The sequence below is a fragment of the Corvus hawaiiensis genome, chromosome 30 (assembly GCF_020740725.1).
Source record: "Corvus hawaiiensis isolate bCorHaw1 chromosome 30, bCorHaw1.pri.cur, whole genome shotgun sequence".
NCBI lineage: Eukaryota > Metazoa > Chordata > Aves > Passeriformes > Corvidae > Corvus > Corvus hawaiiensis.
The window spans coordinates 20,694,594-20,714,453 of NC_063242.1; the positions used below are offsets into that span (position 1 = coordinate 20,694,594).

The 19,860-nt window shown below is 39.8% G+C and overlaps 1 protein-coding gene across 4 annotated transcripts in view; it reads right to left on the reverse strand.

Moving 5' to 3' along the window:
* The window catches only part of CHST9 (carbohydrate sulfotransferase 9), an 88,616-nt gene that overhangs the window by 3,514 nt on the left and 65,242 nt on the right, over positions 1–19,860 (reverse strand). For 2 of the 4 annotated variants that reach the window (XM_048289562.1, XM_048289561.1), the window contains exon 4: positions 13,118–13,155. The exons of 1 other annotated variant lie outside the window; for it this stretch is intronic. In XM_048289562.1, coding sequence (XP_048145519.1) covers positions 13,118–13,155 — 38 coding nt within the window. Of the gene's footprint in view, positions 1–13,117; positions 13,156–18,654; positions 18,782–19,860 lie in introns of all 4 variants that reach the window. One more of the 4 variants, XM_048289563.1, reaches the window with a different exon arrangement.

A 19,860-nucleotide genomic window follows, 5' to 3' on the forward strand; every position in this document is an offset into this window, starting at 1 on the left:
TTAAAAGGGAAACCAGGAACTTAAAAAGGTGAAATGAAAAATATGGGATACTCAGAGACCAACCACACAATGCAAGGCTCAACAGAAGCAGGAATAAAATTATAACAATGCTAAAGTTAACTAAAGATTGTAATTTTGTCAGTGAGGCTCTGGGGAATTTGAAAATTTAGAAGACAGTCTCCAGTGATACATGACTATACTGGTGTTCCCCAATGCAGAGAAAACTCAGGAGAGGGCAGTACCTCATGACTTCCTAAGGTATGTCAGCTGAATTTAGCAGTTTATTTCTGTGCAAAGAAGCTTAAACCATCTGAATTTCAAACTAAAGCCACTAAAATGAACCCTACACTTCAGAGAAAAGTTCAGCCTTCTCAAGCTGTCCTGAACTAGTGGAAGATGCCCTTGTTCCACTAGAACAGGAGGGAAAAGGACAGACTGAAAGGTGTGCGTGGTATTGATTTTGTTCCATTTCAAAGAGTCTGCCTGGGATCTAGGACCAGCCTGAGGGGGTAACCCAAGATGCTACCAGAGGAAGATTGTATTTTAGTTGCAGAAACTGTGAATGCAACTGTAGGAATCCCTACTGAAATATTTTTCGTGGAATTAAAATCTTCAGAGAAGGATGGACAGAACTATTCAGAGGAATCTCAGTAACACCATAAAGGAACAACATATGCATAGTTGGAGTCAACTGAAAGGGGCTCTTTCCTAGTGAGATGAGGCAAAAGATGTAAGAATCTATTAGGAAAAAAGGCCCAAACAGAAAGCAAAAGGAAAAAAAGTCCCCAAACCAAAACCAAACCAAAAATCCTACAAGCCCACCCCTCCCTCCATAAACCAAACAAAACCCCCTAAACAAAACCCAAAAACTAGGGGAAAAGCAATGATACAGGAAGATCTGAGGACCAAGAAATTATCTAAATATGTAAAAGATTATAAGTTGCTTCTCTTTTCCATTTCTCCTTCTCTTTGAGACACTTATCCCACTATTGGCTAATATAAGTTTTTATGGTCTGCATGGGGGATAGTGTCCTTGCAGTGAATGCTAGCTGTAACTTGTTCTGGCTAAGAATGGGAGTGGATAGTGATATTTTCCAAAGGCATAAACGGCTGGTGCATTGCCATGGAAGTTTTCTAACTTAAAAAAATTGAATGAATTAATGAATGAATGAATGAGAAAGAGGGAAAGAAAGAGACAGAAAGAGGGGAGGAAGAGAGAAAAAGAGAAAAAGAGAGAGAAAAGAAAGAAAGAAAGAAAGAAAGAAAAAGAAAGAAAGAAAGAGAAAGAAAGAAAGAAAGAGAAAAAGAAAGAAAGAAAGAGGAAAAGAAAGACAGAAAGAGCAAGAAAGAGAAAGAAAGAGAGAGATCAAACCTTTCTATACACTTGCCTGAGTAACTAGGTTAGTATCTAATACAGGTGAGATGAATGAAAAGATGAATCAAGCTTTATTTTTGGTGAGAAATGTTTAACTAGAGAGTTTTCTTAGGAAACTAAGAGAAATTGTTTAATAGATAGCGCCCTGTTCCTTAAGCAAAGTGGACTGCTATTCTGACATCTATCTGCATGAGAGAGCTGAAAGCCACACATTCTGAAAGGATTTAAATATTTTATGACACCAGTCTTACATAAAGTGAGGCACCTTCTTTGGGTTCCTCTTGGTGCCAGTGATTTTTCAATGTTCATTTTATGACACTTTAAAGATCTGAATACCTCTATATCTTTTTTTTCTCTTTTTTCACAGTGGGAACCAGTAAACAAAAAACTTGCAAAAGCAATAAACACTTTTTTAAAAAACCCATGTCTATCATATCTACATTCCTAACATTCCTAAGATTTCCATCCCACATGCTGCTGAGCATTGTTGTTTTGGAAAACACCTGAACATCCACCAACAGCAGGCAGCATGCAGGTAATATCAGACACTAACTCTGGATCCAGATCTTCCCACACAAACAGCCCTTACCAAAGTCTTTGAGCCAAGTGTCCAAGGACAGGAATGTCCATTTATGGCTTTCCAAAGAGCTGCTAAGTTTGGGAACCAGCTGCCTGACATGGGAGATGAACTCCATGGTTACCTTGGAAAGATGCAAGGCTGTCCTTGAGACATGCTGACAACCTGTGCAGCAGGTGTGTACATTTTATCTGAGAATTAAAACCCAGTGAAGTGTTGCACCTTTGCCAATAATTGTGCAGAGATCCCTGTCCTCTGTTTGCATGAACACATTTGAGAGGAAGCTAAGAATTGGCCATGAGCACAATTCAGAAGAGTGTGCACATTGCCTCTGTTTCAGTTTAGATAGGCTGGAACTGAAGACAGATATGAAAATTAGTTTAAATTTGAGGAATAAATGGAATTTAATACAATAGTTGTGTGGTGTTTGGCTACTCTGAAGCTGTTGAAACAAAAGACATTTTAGAGTCATTAATGAGTCCATGGATTTTTTTTTTTTTTTTTTTTTTTTTTTTTTTTTTTTTTGGCATTTTTATTGCTGGAGATGCCCTGCTTCTCCCCATCCACAACAGGATTTTTCCTCACTGTAAAAATAAGTAGCCAATACCTTCTTTTATACACATTGAAGCTGTCTTTTCCTTTAATACCTCCGCAAGCCACTGGGGTAGAAGAGATTGACTACTGCCAAGAATGGCTAAGACTCATCCAATTATGCTTTGTGGTGATTTTACAATGCATGGGTGGGATCTCATCTAGGCAGTTTGCAATTAGAGCAACTCACCATACAAAAAGATAATGATGTATTGGAAAGGCTGATATTCCCGGGCTGATTTACAAAGATTTAATGGCCTGCAGTGCAGACAGTGCTGTGTTTCCTAAATGCCTTAGTGCTGGATATCCAATTTTACTAACAAGAATAATAAAATTACATAAGCCCAACAGAAAACGTAGCACAAAGAACAGTAAAGGAAAGAAATATTCTGTTTTCTTGTGCTTTTCTCTGCTGCCAACTTACCTGTTTACCTAGGATGTCTCTGTAGAAAACTGACAAAGAGTCATTAGAGACAAGGTTCATTTTCCAGTTCACACTCTGACTCTGTAATGATCAGGCAGCACATGGAGATGAGTCTCTTAACTTAGGTTTTTAGTTAAAGGCAGCCTGAATACTGGAGGACCATAAAACAAATATCCTCTTACTTCGATGGTAGGTATCTGTGAGCCTTCTAAAACTTTTTCACATAATGGCTGGATGGGGCTCTGAGCAACCTGATCTGGTTCAAGATGTCCCTGCCCATTGCAGGGAGATTGAAGTAAGTAACCTTTGAAAGGTCCCTTCCAACTCAAACTGTTCAATGATTCTGTGGTAATTGGTCACACTTAGAAGAATCTCTTAATCAGAGGACCATGATTGTGGCAGATACCTCAGACTTGGTATGCAGTTTAAATATGAGGAAAAGTTTGCGTGATTCCTGTTTTCAGCAAGCTAGTGAAGCCTGCATCTGTTACTACCTCACTTTAGCTGTACAAACACGTAGAGCTGTACTTGTATGTGCAAGTTTTCTTAAGCCTGCCAAAAGGACAGATTATCCTAACTTCTTTTGTGCTAGAAGACTATTTGGGAAACATAATTCAGAATGGCCAGACTCCTCTACTACTGAGCTAACATGTAAATATGCTAAGAACTCTCTCATATCATAGCAGCTGTTTAGTGTAATGTTAGTGAGCTAAACAAACTCCCACAGGATCTCCCAGTTGAGAGACTATCCAGGCTGGCCACAAGTGACAGAAAATATTTGCTGATGAGGTGCTTCACCTTCCATGCAGAGGAGATAAACCTCTTGATTCATCACTTGTGCTTGAAACAGCTACTCCAAAGATAATAGGCACCACTAACCCCTCACCTCCCAGTGGAGTCATGAATTTTTGGCTTATCTAATTTATTCAGGGCATATCACTGATGCTACATTTCTCAAAAGCCAGAGGCAAGACCTTACTGTCACAGAAACCACATTTTCCTATAAGGTATGTATCCCTACACCACATGTACTTGAACCAAGCATCTCAAAGATTACTAAACAAGTTGAGGGAAAAAAAAAGAAGAAAGAAAAAAAAGAGTGTACAAGATACTCAGAACTTCCAGCAGAGACTAAGAGGGAGACTTCATAGTTTGTAGATGAATTACAATTAGGTTCAAAGGAGATCCTTGTGAACTCTGAGCCAGACACAATATAGAATAACTGATCATAGTAAGAAAAAAAAATACTGCAGGTAAATTTTAATTAACAGATACCAGTAATTTTAAATACTGCTTTTCAAAACACAGCTTTGTGAATCAGTGACTATTGCCCCTAGAATCTGTTAGCAGAAAGTCCAGCATCTCATTGCATGGTGACTTGGAGTTATGGCAAGAATACAGACCAAGAGAGTGAAGAAGGAACGGGCAGAGGGAAAGAGAGTTGTTTTTTCTTTTTCTATGGTGTGACCAAGTGTCAGTGATTGGTGTGGAAAAATTCGAATGGAGAGTACCAATCCAGAGATGGTTTTGGAGAACAACCCAGGCCCACAAGCAGTGGAGAAAGTGGAGAGGCCTAGTGGGGTAAGACAAACAGTAAAATGATCAGGAGTACAGAATAGTACCATCCCCACTTCATAAGGGGACAGGAGAAATCCATTTCAGTCTTTGGCTGAGACCTCATAGATACCTGACTCCTGGCTTTGCACCAGGCTCCCCTCTTCTCCCTGCCCTGTTTTCATCTGCAGAAAGCACAAAGCCACGCTAATGAGGCAAGACAGTCTGCACGAGCCACTTCCAGGAGCTGATTCACATGGCCAGTGACTTGGATGAAGGAAATTAAGCTCTAATTTACTTGCCAATTCCTGTTGAAATCTGGAACTCTCTCCTGTTTCCACCTTCACAGTCAAAGCATTTGGTTTCTCCAAAGCATGCTTTGAATGGGAGGGATAAAAAAGATCAAGGCATAATTAATAGAAAAAGTACCAATAAAGATGCTGTTATTATCAGAAACTAAGTAACTAGGTTTGCATGACAGATTGAAGATTCACCAATACAACTGCAACCAAGTATAGCAAATATAAAAAGCACTCCACTCCCTTATTACAAATAAATAAGTAATAGTGAAGGTCAATTGATAGCAATAATAAATTGGCTTCAGGATAGTGCAATGCTGCTTGTCTTGCTTTCTGGTAACAGTTTTATGGTGCTGGTTCTTTGCACTATAATTTACAGACTTGAAAATAAGCACAGGGCCGCTGCAGCCCAGACAGCTTGTGTTTGGGCAGAGTCTGCAGCCAGTTTGCATGGAGTGCATGTCTCTAGATGTGCAGCTAAGATGCACTGTTAATTAAAGGCAATTTTCAGGTCATGGACCTCTTAACACTTGGCCATATTTAGCCCAACCTCCTTCCTATGCAGCAACACTTGTTTTGGGTACAGGTAAACCAGTATGTTCAAACTGTTTAATTCTGAGCTCAGTCCTCTGTATTAGTAAAACCCAAGTTAGCTGACAGTGGCCAGAAATCTTCACTGACACTCACTCACATTTCTACACAGAACAATCTCACAGCAAAGCAACTTAACCAACCTGAAATTCAAAATGGACTCAAACTAAACATGGAATACTCATTTTATGAAGCATAGGACTAGTAGGTTTACCTTATGTATACAGGGAGCTTAAATCTGAAGGTGAGAGTTTCGGGTAATCTCTGTATATTACATATTGATCTCTTATTTTAATTCTTTAAGTAATGCTAATGTGCCTACTTTTTAATAACTTAAAGCACAGAAGCAAATCCAATGACCTAAACAGTTCCTGCTGTTGAAAAATGCAATTCCCAAAATTGCGATTTTCAAGTGCATTTCAAATACGTATTTGAAAACAAATAATGCCTCTTGCATGTTCATAATTCAAACCAGGAATTTTTGAGCACATTTCGTATTTCAGACAACATCTCTTTTCCTCTCTAAAGAAAAAGGACACCAGTATTTTTTATCCAAAGGCATTAGGGGCCATGTCTCAGCCCTCACTGATCAACATGAGCCTGTGCAGGAGAGACCCTGTCCCCATTTCCCTGTCTGCATGAGTGGACATGTTTTTCAGGAAGGGGACCAAACTGCTGGGCATTAATCCTGAAGGTTAACCCTGCATGCTTGGACTGAAACCCTGGCTCCCCTTTTCCAGCAAGTGCTTTGAGAATAGAGGCCTGAAATCTAACCGTGTGCAGAATTAGAAAGCAGAATTCCTCACATTAGTGGCTATGGTGAGATTCACAGGGTTTTTTTTTCTGGTAAACAGAATCCATCTCTATCTTGTCTGCAGGTAAACACACTTATCTTCCAGCATAAACAAGACATTTTGCTCTTTTAGAAATAATAAGAAAACTTTCAAACGAAAGTAAGTTCAGATGAAGAATATTAATGTATATTCAGGCATGAAGAATTCAATTTCTCCCAAATTGCTTTGGAAGAGATACTAAGATCTCTAGAGGTCTCAAAGCATTTTCTCTTCAATCACGATTAGCATTTAATTCAAATTAGATGACTTCATTGGTAAATAAAAAAGAAATAGAATATAAATGCACTGTAGGTTGGTAAATACGTCAAATATGTTTGCCTACATTTGTACACTTTTAAACAAATTCATGTGGTTTTTTCTAGACAGAAATATTAATACTTGAGAATTGATTGCATTCATAAATTACTGTGGAAAAAAAAAATGGCTGTGAATTGACAAAGGGCATGATCCACTGTACACTCCATCCTCGCACTGACCAACCCTATTTCACTGAAGGGGGCTAAGTCATGTCTTTCACAGGTAAAAGAAAATACACTAGTTTATTCTGTAGCAGGTTTCTGTGTGGCTATCCCTCCAGTATGCATTAATCTGCAAGCAGTGCCACAGCTGATCAGTGTGCCACCCAAACTCTAACTACTTCAAGCACCATCCCTCTTTGAAGCACAGGGATAAGAGCAGCGCTGTGTTTAAGGGTAGGTGCACCTGCCAGAGCCACAGTGTTTGGTTTCATGCAAGTACCTTGACCTTCACACTTCATTTTTCCATGTCTGTGAACCAAGGAAAGATAATAATTGCCTAGCCCATGTGAATATTGTGATTCCTATTTTCTGATTAACAGTGGTAGAAAAACCTTGCCATTTTACAGAGCAAGAAAGGACACAGAAATCTGATAAGCAGGACTGCAGCCCAACTTCCCAGTCCTTGCTGCCCTTAATTGCTCAAACCTCACACCATTTCTTTCAATACTTCTGTTGAGCATTCAATGTGTTGCTTATTCTAATGCTTGCGGGTTTTTGCACAAAAAGAATAATTCTTCATAAAATTTAAGATATTTTTGTCTTCAGACACTGCACTTATGTTCCTGTCTATACAGCCTGAGAAACTGTTTCCTCCAGAAGGGACTGAAAAGGTTCTCATATAAAAGTGTCTGCTGTACTTATTTGAATAATATTTCTTCCTGCATTTTTTTCTGAGACTCACCATCTTGGTATTATATATTATTCACCAATCATTGAAGGACTGTTACCTTATCTGAACTTGAAGGGGGCAGAGAATGTTATCAGAAGCAGCCCTTATCAGCTTGGAAGAAAGAAAATGTTGCGTGTAGGGAGAAACTGAGCATTTTTTCCCGACTGATTTTTGTCTGATAATATATCAGATAAAAAATTAAAAACTAATTTTAAAAAAGGCAGCTTCTGCTTACTGATAAACAAAATGTGCAGGGGGAGCAGGAAGGATCTTATATTTGACCAGACAGGGCTCAGAGCTGTCTACCTCAAACAAGTGAACAAGTGAGAACCTGCAGGACACGACCAGGTGACCCACCTAGTGGGTCAGGGAAAAGAGGAGTGGCTGGAAAGCTGTCCAGTGAAAAAGAACTGGAGGGTGCTGGTAAACAGCAGCTGGATTTGAGCCAGTGTGTGCCCAGGTGGCCAAGAAGGTCAATGAAATCGTGGTTTGTACCAAAAATCAAAGAACAGCCCAGTTTTACATCCTGTGACAGCTTCCTGAGGGTACACTCCATCCCATCATCCTGGTATGTAATGAAGAAGTTAAACAGTATTTTATTCAGCTGTAACCCCTGGGGTACTCCACTGGTGACTGTCCTCCAGCTAGATCTCATGCTTCATGGATTTGTGAAGGGGAAATTGTGCCTGACCAGTCTGATAGCCCTGTACAAGGAGATGACTGGATCAGTGGTAAGGGGAGAGTACTGGATCTTGTTTATCTCAAATTTCCTAAGGCTTTTGACACTGTCTCCCATAACACCCTCATGAAGTACAGGTTAGGTAAGTGCTCAGTGAGTTGGATTGAAAACTGGATGAACTGCTTAGGCTCAAACCATTGTGCACAAAATGTAGCTGGAGGCCAACCACTACTGCCCCAAGGTCGATGGTGAGTTCATAAGTGTCCCACATCTTTATTACTGACCTGGATGATGAGACAGAACATCCCCTCACCAAGTCTGCAGGCAATACAAAACTGGGAGGAGCGGCTGATACACCAAAGGGTTGTGCTGCCATTCACAAGGACCTCACCAGACTTGAGAAATGGCTAAACAGGAACTTTGTGAGATCTGACAAAATGGAATGCGAAGTCCTGCAGCTGGGGAAGAACAACTCCAGGAACCTGTACATGCTGGGGGCTGGACAGTGGGAAAGCAGCTTTGTAGGAATGGACCTGAGGGTGCTGGAGAAGAAGCTGACTGTGAGCCAGCAATGTGCTCTCGTGGCAAAAAAGGCCAACAGTCTCCTGGGCTGCATTAGGCAGAGCAATTCCAGCAGATCAGGAGAGGTGATTCTTCACATTTGCTCAGCCCTGGTGAGATACAGACACACTGGGAGTGCTGTGTCCAGTTCTGGACTTCCCAGTGCAAGAGACATGGACATACTGGGATGCGCCCAGTGTCTAAATGGACGTGGAGGTAGACACTCTGGAGTGAGTTCAGTGACGGGGCAGCAAGGTGTTTAAAGATTAGGAGCATGTGACATACAAGCAATGGGCAAGAGCTGGTGCTGTTTAGCTTGGAGGAGAGAAGGCTTGGAAAGATCTTATCAGTGTATATAACCTGGGAGGGAGGAGGTGGGGGGAGCAAAAAAAGATGGTGCCAGACTCCCCTCAGAGGTTTCCAGTGACAGGACAAGAGGCAGTGGGCACTAAGTGAAACACAAGGAATTCCACATAAATATAGCAAAATACATTTCTACTGTGTGAATATCAAGTGCAGGCATCCAGGAATATCCAGGAATATCCAGGAATATCCAGGAATAGAGGAATCACTATTCTTGGAGGTACTTGAAATCCAGCCAGATGTGATCCTGGGCAACCTGCTCTGTGAATAAGAGGGTTAGACAAGATGATCTCCAGAGATGCCTTCCAACCTCAACCATTATGTGATTCTATAGAACACATGAGGGTGAAACAATAGTTCAGTTTGTTTAGTGGGCTAAATGCATTAGCTCTCTCATAGATTTTCAAACTCTTAATTTTGGGGGAATAAAGTATATAACACCAAGGAATATGACCCCAAACTAGGAAAACAGAAGCAAGGGACATACCTATCAGATAACCTCAAAGTGGCAGGACTTGGAAGCTGGCATAAACGGACTGAAGTTTTTTTAGCTAGGTCATTTGAGACGGTGAAGGGGGTAGAGGAGAGAACTGGAGTAAACTACAGCAGTGCACAAGGGCAACCAAGGAGTTTGGTCTGAACTGTGAAGTTTTCGCTCATATTAATATAGATTTATTACACCATGTGCCTGAAGCGACCTTCAGGTCATAAGCTATTCCTCATCGTGGTCTGAACAACAAACTTATATTGCCATTTAACAGAGGTTTGAGTTGTCTTTGACTTCTTCTCTTTGGCACAAGGCGTACACGTACTGACAGTATGTCAGAGCTGCAGTTATCCATGGTCCAAGCCCAGCTCTAGCAAGTACATTGCCTCATCACTATCCTTTCTGTGCTCCTGCTTCCCCAACCCCATGTGCAGGAAGGGAAATGCTCCCTGACAGAGATCTTAAAAGACTGAGGGATGGATGTGCCACTTCACGAGAGCCTGCCTTGACAAAAACCTCCTCAGTGACAGAACAGGGGGAGAGATATTGTGGAGCACTCTTACCAGTCTCCCAACCTGACCTGCAGCTTCACTACAGAAGGGACAGGCTCAAGTCTGAGCTCAAACACAGCTGGGTTTTTAACCCAAAAGTCTGACTGTGCGAGCAACTTCAACTTCCAAATGCAATTACACCTATTCTTGTCAGTCCTTCAGAGATTCAGAGGCACGGGACAAAACTATATGTAGGAGTATACATTAAGACCACAACACAGACAAATTTGAGTGGTAAGGATGAAACACAAAGGATTTCCCCAGACACATTTTGATTGGTGGTCTGTAATGTGTTGTTTTGCCAGGACTGTTACACAGAAACACAAGGGTTCTTCTTGTTTCCTTGCATTTTCCTCAGCAGTGGTCAACATGCTCAGTAAACAGGCTGTACATTGGTGCCAGGATTTACCCTTGAGGTGGCAAATGTTGTTAAAAACAGGTATTGAAAAGCAGAGTGTGTGCTGTTTCTGATTGACTGGTGGTGGTAGATGACCACTGCTGTTAAATGAACATACATATTTATATACATAAATGACAAAAAAAGGTGTTTGAGGAAAACCAGCAAATGTCTTATGATCAAATGTAGCAAAAGCTAGTGAAGACGGTAACTGTAGTGAAGGTTTCTGGAAGCAGATACTACCTTAGTGTTCTATCTATGGCATGTTTCACTAATCTTTGCTTAGGCTTTAGAAGAGCTAAGAACCACACAGAAGCCACAGTGGTCTTCAAGATTAGAGAGGTCCCAGATGCACACAGACAGTCAGGGGTTTATCCAGCAGGAGATCACTGGGACAGCAGCTTTATAATTTCTCCATCCCCTCTCTGTTTCACTCACCTGTCAACAAGATATTTCCTGCTATTTGCCCCTTTGCACTCTTGCTCCTGTCAAGTGGTAACATCATCCATCTTCTGCAGAGAACTTCTCCCTCACTTAAATTTCTGGCAGCCAGTTTAACTCCCCATTGCTGAACTGACTTAAAGGGAACTAAAGGATCTTACCCTGCCTCTAAAATTTTAAGTTCAGTATTGAAAACAAAAAGAATCCTTCCATGACAGATATTCCATCAGGATCAACCCCAGTACAAATTTTTTTGTTGAAGCAATAAAAGTACAATTCAAATATGAAGTGCCTCTGTAATCATTCCCTAAATGACAGTCTTGGAAATGAAATTGATTTCTGTTGCGAAACACTCTTTCAGTTCTTGGAAGTCCAAAGGAAATCTATATGAAAGGGAACATCACCAGCTTAAGTAGTATGCATTTAAATGGGAATGTGTACTATTTGTCTCCAAATCAACTTTTTACAGCTTTATTTATATATACCCCCAGCATATCAAGACAGGGCAATATTCCTTCAAAATTAGATGTTCTTAAGTTAACTGCAGAGAGACAGAGCAGGTGAGCTACTCAGTGAAGGCAAGACAGTGGCATGCAGGAAAAGACTAAGACTGCACACACAAAATACAGTACATGATCCACCTTTTGAAAATGAGGCAAATACAGTCTTCCTCAGAAAAGGGTAATGGCATCCACAGAGCTGATTTTGTCACACAGAAAATGTGCAGAATTAGGTCTCCAATCAACCATTCACACGCTGCCAGCGTTGCCTCAAGTTGTGGTTTAAAAATACAAGTGCCCCCCCTTCTGGCCAACAAGAACTCCCAAAAGTGGATTTGCAAGACATTTCTGGCTAAATTTAAAAGGCAGTTTTGGTTATAAAAGTTAATTAGACTTGTTCTAGGATATAAATTCTCAGTCAAAGCACAAAACTTCCATTAAATTCCAAAATATTTCTATAGTTATTTAAAAAAGTGAAAGATTTCCTTTGGTTATGCAGTGCCATATTCTGGAGAATGATAAATATCTATCCATCAGTTTCTCAACATAATGAGAATGTTGTAACAACTCTGAATATTACATTATGTCACAGGACCAGGCTTCCCGTAAGTGTCCAGACATGCAAGGGTTTACTTGGTGAAGAGCGGTGCCAGCTCAGGCTACCGAAAATGACCCACTGACATCTTTGCCATGCTCAGCCATGGCAGGGGAATTGCTGTTAGACCCAAACCAGGCTGCTTTAGGTGCTCAGTCCCTGTCAGGTTAGTCCTTCACCTTGGTGATTAGTTCGCAGGTAACAGTGATGTAATTACGCCAATGCCTTGATATATAGCTTAGAAGGAAGATGGCTTAAGGGAGGGTAATTGCTGGACTGCAAATATTTTAATGACTGCTTTTTAAGCAGCATTTCAAAATAAATCTCACGAACAATCCAGATGCCCATTTCTATGGCATCTGGATAACAGTATTCCACAAGAGGACAAGAAGCCAAAGATTGACAAGCAAGCACACTGCTTCTGTGGAGTTGGACCTTTTCAATCCACAAGAGCATGCAATTGAGGAAAGCAAACTCTGGGTTTCCTCCTCTTTTTCTGGTTAGAAATTTTTTCAGTTTCATTTCTGTATGCTTTTTCTGATGCGGAAATGACAAATTACAATATATAAAGGTTTTTTCCTAAGTAATTACTCTTGATACAGTAATAAAGACAAGGCAGAAAATGCCTCTGCAAGCAATGTCACAGTTTAGTGCAGCCTCAATGAAAATTCATGGCAGAAATAACCTAAGAAATACTGAAATACACTGCTTACATGTGCTCTTCAGGTATTTGTATCACTAGCTTTCTGCCTTTTAAAATGAATGCTAGCAAACAGAAGAAAAAAAAATATAATGTGCCACAAAATTTGATACCAATGAACAAATTACCTCTGGGCTTTGTCCTCAGCACCAACACGTTGGGAAGTAGATGAACTGAATTGCTTAAATGGCAGATCTTAGTGTTAAGTCAAAATGATGGCTACTTTTGTGAATTCAACACATCTGCAGAGTGAGCCAGTTGTCTGACACGTGCTCCTGAGCACACCTGTTCATTAGTATTAGCGTGTCCCATGAAGTTCTCCCTTTTACTTGCCACAACTCTTCTGCATGAAAAATTAAGTTAACAAAAAGTATGAAAGTTTCTAAATACCTGATTAATTGTCTCTTGTTGCAGCTTTTTTCCAGACTCTGAAAGGGAAAGAAAATAGTTGGTTTGTACATATTTTAATGAACATGACGGGACACGTAGAGCAGCAAACAGCGAATTAGTAAAAAAGTAATCAAAACCTATAATTAAGAAACAGAATTTAACATTTAAAAATTACTTGATAGTTTGAAATGGAAATACACCTAAAATAAAAGAAACAGAAGCCTCTCTTATAAAAAAAGATGTCATAGAAAGAAGATTGAGATAGGCAGCCAATCTAACCTGGAACCCCACAAGAAATTACAACCTCCAAAGGGGAGAAAACAAATTTCTAATATGTAGTATGAAGCCCTTAATGTTGCAAGATGTACTACGTGACCAAGAGACTGGTAGCATCCAGCTCAGGATTTGACCACTGGAGGAGAAAAGCAACTTCTGCCACTACCTTAAAATAAAATTACATGCCTGTGTCAAAACTGAGGCTTGGCACCAGCTGGCCCAAGGGAGAAATTCTATCCTGATAGTATCCACAAAGTGGCAAGTTGAATTATGGTCTTGTTTCCTTATTCTGGCCTTCTTCTGCAGCGTCCTTCAGTGTGCACCTGGAGATAAAATCAAAACCTAGACCAAACACTGCTTTTCTACACTCTGGGACTCTAACAGCAAGGACACCTCACACCTGTTTTTCCCTTTTCGACCAAAAGGGACAGTAATTTGCCTCATTTACTGCTCCCATGCACTAGGTGCCAAAAGGGCAGCTGGTATCAGTTTGCTGCTGGAGACCGTCCACACATATTGGGGAAAGTCAGGAATTTCACACTTGCCTATCCAGCTAGGCTACGTGCACCCCGAAGGTTTTTAAAAATAATAATGATGGGACAGGACTTACAACCTGTCAGTATCACTATTAACTGTCAGGGGAGCCTGCCTAGCTCAGGTGGCTGCCACCTCCAGCCCTGGAAATGATACTCCATTTCAACAAAACTTTTCCATATTGATATGTGTGGCACAAACAGAATTTTTAGAACGAGGTGAAAATATTTAAAGTGTTAAAATACAGTATAAAGACTCTACTCAAAGGAAAATGATCCTCCCTACCCATCCCTGAGACTACTCCTCTTTACAAAGAAAGCATTATAGATTATTCAGATGAAGATAATTACTTTAGGCTATATTATAAGATTGTCTCTTATGGTAATTACTTCCTGCATGCTTGTGTTGTGTTTTTATTTGCTAAATATAAAAATTATGCTTTTAAAAAACTCCACAGAGTTATCATTTAGGGGGGACTTAAAATGTATTCCCTTGCTCACCGAGTTCATCTTTAGGAGAAATAAGATTTATTCGTGTAACAAATATTTTAGCCAAATAGATTGTTGGTAATAGAAGATTAAAGGTGTATGTGTTTTTAGCATTCTCTAATGATATACAAGATGCTAGGAAAGCAGAGTGTTTGAAATCTCTGGTTAGATCAACACTATTTTGCTCAAAGGTTTGTGGACTTTGAATACTGATGCTTTCCTGTTTCCCAGTACATTTGTTTTTAGGCTATTTTGATTCACTTTAAAGGAATTTTAATAACTTTCTGTTGACAGCACGGACAGCTGGTCTTGAGAATTAGTGAAAATTCACTTGCTGACTGAGGAAGGAAGTGACATCAATGAGTTTCTAAAGTCAGCCCTGAGGGAAAAGTGTGCTCTGCCAGAGTAGCCTTTCATGCCATTGTATTTCCAGTGATGCCTCAAGATGCAAATTGCCTTATCAATCAGACTTGTGGTTTCTACCTTAGACAAATATAAAAAAAAAAGAACAGAAAGACTGGGAAAGACCTGTGCAGCCATTCCTGACACTGCTAAGAAAAAGGTGAAGAAGAATTTATGGTAGTTCTCTCCTTGTTCTCTCTTCTTTCTTTTGGTGATTTAAATGCACAGTATCAAGGAGAAGGCAGCTGCAGAAGGGGCTGTATGATACGACAGCAATGATGACATGGGTTAAACAGGGCAGAGATTGACTAGGCTCTTAGGGATAGAAGAGAGATCAAATTCAAGGTCACCACTAAATTGAATACTGAGTTCTCCATTTATTCGCTAGATGATCCTTGTCCTCATCACAGAACAACTATGTGCATTTGGCATAGGCAGCACTTGTGCTCAGGAGGGACCAAGGTCTGTAATAACAGACACATTGCAAATTAGGGTGGAATATATTGGCACCATTGCATGGGGAAGCCTGCAAAGTCCTGGTGTGTACTGTACTATTGTTTAAAAGAAACATCACAAAAAGCAGTGAAAAAACATGAACAAACATGACCTGCAATACTAAGAGGGGGTTCATTTTCCAGCCACCAATAGTTAACAGTAGGGCAGGACAAGGACATTGAAAGTGGGCAGATTTTTTTTTTGTCCCACTTCGGGGATTTTTTTTTTTTTGCCTTCTTTTTTTAAATCCCCAGTTTCTCTTATAATGACTAGTCTCTAATCTGTTACTTTTGGCACTCTCAATTTCGAGGAGGAGGTTTCTGTGTCAGTGCCTTGTCATCATTTGTGGTGACCATCAATATTCACCAGCTGGATTCAAGAAATGCCACTGGAGAGAGTGCTCCTAATTCAAAGGACATGAGGCAATGGGACACTGACAAAACCAGAACTGTCAGAACATGTCAGGCAGTCTTACGGGCAACACCTGTGTCAGTCTCATGGAATGCAGGTAATACTTGACACTTGCAAGAAGTTTCATTTCTGGTAAACCTACACATGTTAAATTTAAAATTTTTGACAGTTTTTCCTGAGCCACTGCAATGAGGTAGCAGCTTGTGCAATAACATCAAACTAACTGGGAAATCTACTACCATCTGCAAACTTACATGGAAGCTGCCCAGTAGGCAGCCAGTGCAGTCCCAGAGCATACTTTCTGCAAATCAGACTGCTTGTGTGTGGCTTGCTCTTCTCCTATATTTCTTCTGAAACTTCATTTTTCTACCTGTCATCTTGCAAACTGTTCCTAAATGGGCTCAATAGTGACACCTGAGCAGCCTTAAAGTCACAAGCAAATCCAAAGGCCTTAATCATAGACAATTAACTGATACTTTGTGATTCAAAAGTTGTATTTACCAGTACAAACTATGGTTCTTGTTTGCTGACACTGTGCTTTCCCAACGTGCTAACTGAGGCTAAACTGCTGCAACTGGATTCCAGCGATGTTTTTAACATCAGGACTGGAGACACATACCTCTCCCATTTAATTTTTAGTGATTTTCTTTTGTCTCTCTAGTTGCAAAAAGTGTAATGGGTAGTTGACTGGCTGGGATAAATGGCCTTCTTGGGTTGACCGCAAGCTATATCACTTTAGAAAAAAATAATTACAACAAACATAGTTTAAAAGATTTCTCTGTATTTTCATGCACTAATTAGTACACTAATTCCTGTTTCCAGGGCACGTTGGTTTTTTCAATTTTTTTTTTTTTTTTTTTTGGTTGCTTGTCTGTGATTAAAAGATTACCTTAGTGAGAGGAATAATGTGTGTTTTCTAATGTAACTATGTAACTGACAGCTGCAAGACAGGAGAACGTGCCATAATTGCTGCTGTCATGAGGAATGGCAACACTGACTCCTCAGCCTTGTGCACACAGCCTACACAGAGAACAACACGTAATTATGCACTCTATCCTGTGCTTACCTCCATACAAAGGAATGTGATATTTGTGCAGGTTTATAGATTAATCTGCTGTAATTCCCTTTAATATTAAACTACTTCCAGCTCAACTATAATTAAGATCACCAGGTACAAAAGATTCAGATTGGAAATATGAGTACAGTCCAACAAAACAAATAACAGCTTGATGCTGTTTTTTATGTTCAAATAGTTAGATACATTAAGGATTTTGACAGCATGTTTGTTTCCTAAGTATGTAGATGAAAAAACAAAGGTTTCATTTCAAAAGGCAAGACATTACTATTGTGTTTAATCAGAGAGAAAAATAAATATATACAGACTGCCAGTTTATGTGACGTGACTGCTATAAGACCTAGCAACAAAGGATTTTTTTTTCCTTCCAAAAATCAAATCCAAATTTATATATACTTCAAGCAACCATCATCAGTGTCAAAATAAAAGCTTTGGAATAAAAAGTTTGCTTCCTTAAGTCTTCAGATAATTCTACTAATATTTGTGACATAGCAGCTAGGCAGGCTATGAACAGAAATTCTGGGTCTGTCTTTCTGTTCCCAGGTATCTGAGGGTTTCCAAACAGACTGAGAATAGTGTGGAGATCTCAGGGGGCAAAGGGAGCCCTCAGCCTTGCTCTGAAACAGCCATGTTCACTTAACTTCAAGCGGGAATGCTACTTCTAAGAAATCAATTGTGAGGAGGGAATTTGATGCTCTAATACCAATTTAGTTTTGTTTTTCCAGTTTGTGACAGAAATATTAACAGCTTCATCTTTTGCTTTATGTTTCTAGACTTAAACACATATGCAACCTATTCAGTTGTGATCCACCCCACTTTGATTACTGATGTCCTGATCTACCAGCACAGATTCTCAGAAATATGAGTAAATCAAAGCACTCATTTTTGATGAACTTCTGCAGCAATTTCCCATGGCACCAGAGCCTGGGGAAGAAACACTCAGATTTGTTTTTCAGGCTTATAACAGACAAGGTGTGACACTAACAGATTATCTTCTGGGAAAGCCTGTAACTTGGCACACAAAGATTAAAATATTTAGGGCAGAACCATACATTTTTTCCTATAAATTATCATCAGAATTTCTGAAGTCTGTAAGCAACACAGCTCTTGCAGATCTGCACAGCATTTCCTCCTCCTTCTAACAAGGAATTCAATAAACCAAAAGTGCTCATTTTTATAGCATTGCCTTCAAAATCCAGTTTAGCTTATTGTTGCACCTCTGTGATAATTATGCAACTGAATATGACTACAGTGGCCTAAAATATATTAATCACATCTTCATGGTATTGCATAATCCTTCTCAGTTGTCACAATGCCAACTCATAAGTTGCCCTGGCAGAAGGAAACATAAAAAGGAACCCAAGTTGATACTGATTGAAGCAAATGAAGGAAAGTTGGCCATCTCAAAACACTGAAACTCTCACAGCATTTCAAGGTCTCCCTAGCTAATTTTTTGTGATTACTTTTGATATGAAAACAGACCTTTAATTGTCAGTCTCTAATAAGGATGCAGAACTGTTCCCGGGAGGTTCAAAGGACCCTGGGAAACTAAACATTTACGAAAGCTTGAGTAGCCAAATGTCTTGTGCTGATTAACATAGACCATTCAGTTTCCACCTAACAAAGTCATAACAAGAAGGAACCCCAAAGGAAAAAAAAGAAAATTGGACTGACAAAGGAACATTAGTCTTAATAAGACTGAGGGCTCTCATTCATTAATTCTGATGAGCGTAAAAAGGAGGAGGTATAACTCAAATCCATTCCTGGACCAAATCCTGCATTGACTAACACTGTGTAACTGTACTTAGGGCAATGAAATGTTACAATATAAGTTAATTAAAAATTCGAAATTTTACCTGCTCTCTGCCTCATCAGCAGTGATAAATATTTTCAAATGAGACCAAATTACCAGGATCCTCACTAATGGAATTAGTAAGCAGCCTTGTTTGCTGGTTTTCTTCTACAAGGCTGTGCTTTCTATAACTGGGAAAAGGGAAAGCAACAATTGGTCATATTTTTCCTTTAATGATGGAAGATTTGAGATAATGGAAACATGCCAGACAGTGTATTTGGTTGTAACGTCAACACAATATTGATATCATGGTTTGGATGGTTTCCAGCTGAACATGGTGCATATTTTCAATGCCTATTTGGCATTCACCCTGTATCTAACAAGAGTAGTTTGTTTCAATTTTGTTTTACAGCTCACTATGCAACTGCTTTGAAAAGTTTTTTTTCCTTTTATCCAACTGCTTCACTACTTTTTTCAGATTCCTGCACTCTTAAGGAACTGAATGGAGCAAATCACACAGTCCTATTCATCTGCAATAGGCAAGCAAAGATCAGTTAATTATGTCTTAGTAGGTGCATTTTCTCAAATCCTAGCACAATGTGATCCAAATCTGGTGGTAAAAACTCTCAGTTCCCACACTATAAGGGCCATTGGTTTTTCATCTGAACTCATACAAATCACCAGCCTTCTCTTTCATGTTGCTAGTTATGTATGGTGCTTTACGGTGCTTTATATTATGATCATCTGGAGGATAGGCCACATAATCTGTTAAAATACCTTTTTGACTGTGCTCCAGTGTCAAACTCATTTTCTTATGCAGTCATATTCCAAAAAATAGGTTTCCAGGCTTTGCCACAAAGGAAGTTGTTTCCACCCATCCACTGCAGTTTCCTATATCAGGGTTCTTAGTATGTCATTCTGTGAGGGATCATAAAATGGATCATAGAATGGCTTGGGTTGGAAGTGACCTTAAAGATCTTCCAGTTCCAACCCTGCTGCCATGGGCAGGGACACCTTTCACTTGAACAGGTTGCTCAGAGCTCCAACCAGCCTGGCCTTGGATGGTTGACTGATTTTTTTCCAATGAAGGAACACTGTCTGGTTTTTCTACTCTAAGAACCTCACAGTAAGAGCTGTCATGATAGAAAAGACCATGGAGAGCAACTAGAGTTTGAATCCACATGCTCAGACCCCACACAGAAATACAGCTTGCTATGGTCTTAGGCAGCTGAACCTTTGCATTGGGCTCACAGTGGACTGAAACACTGCA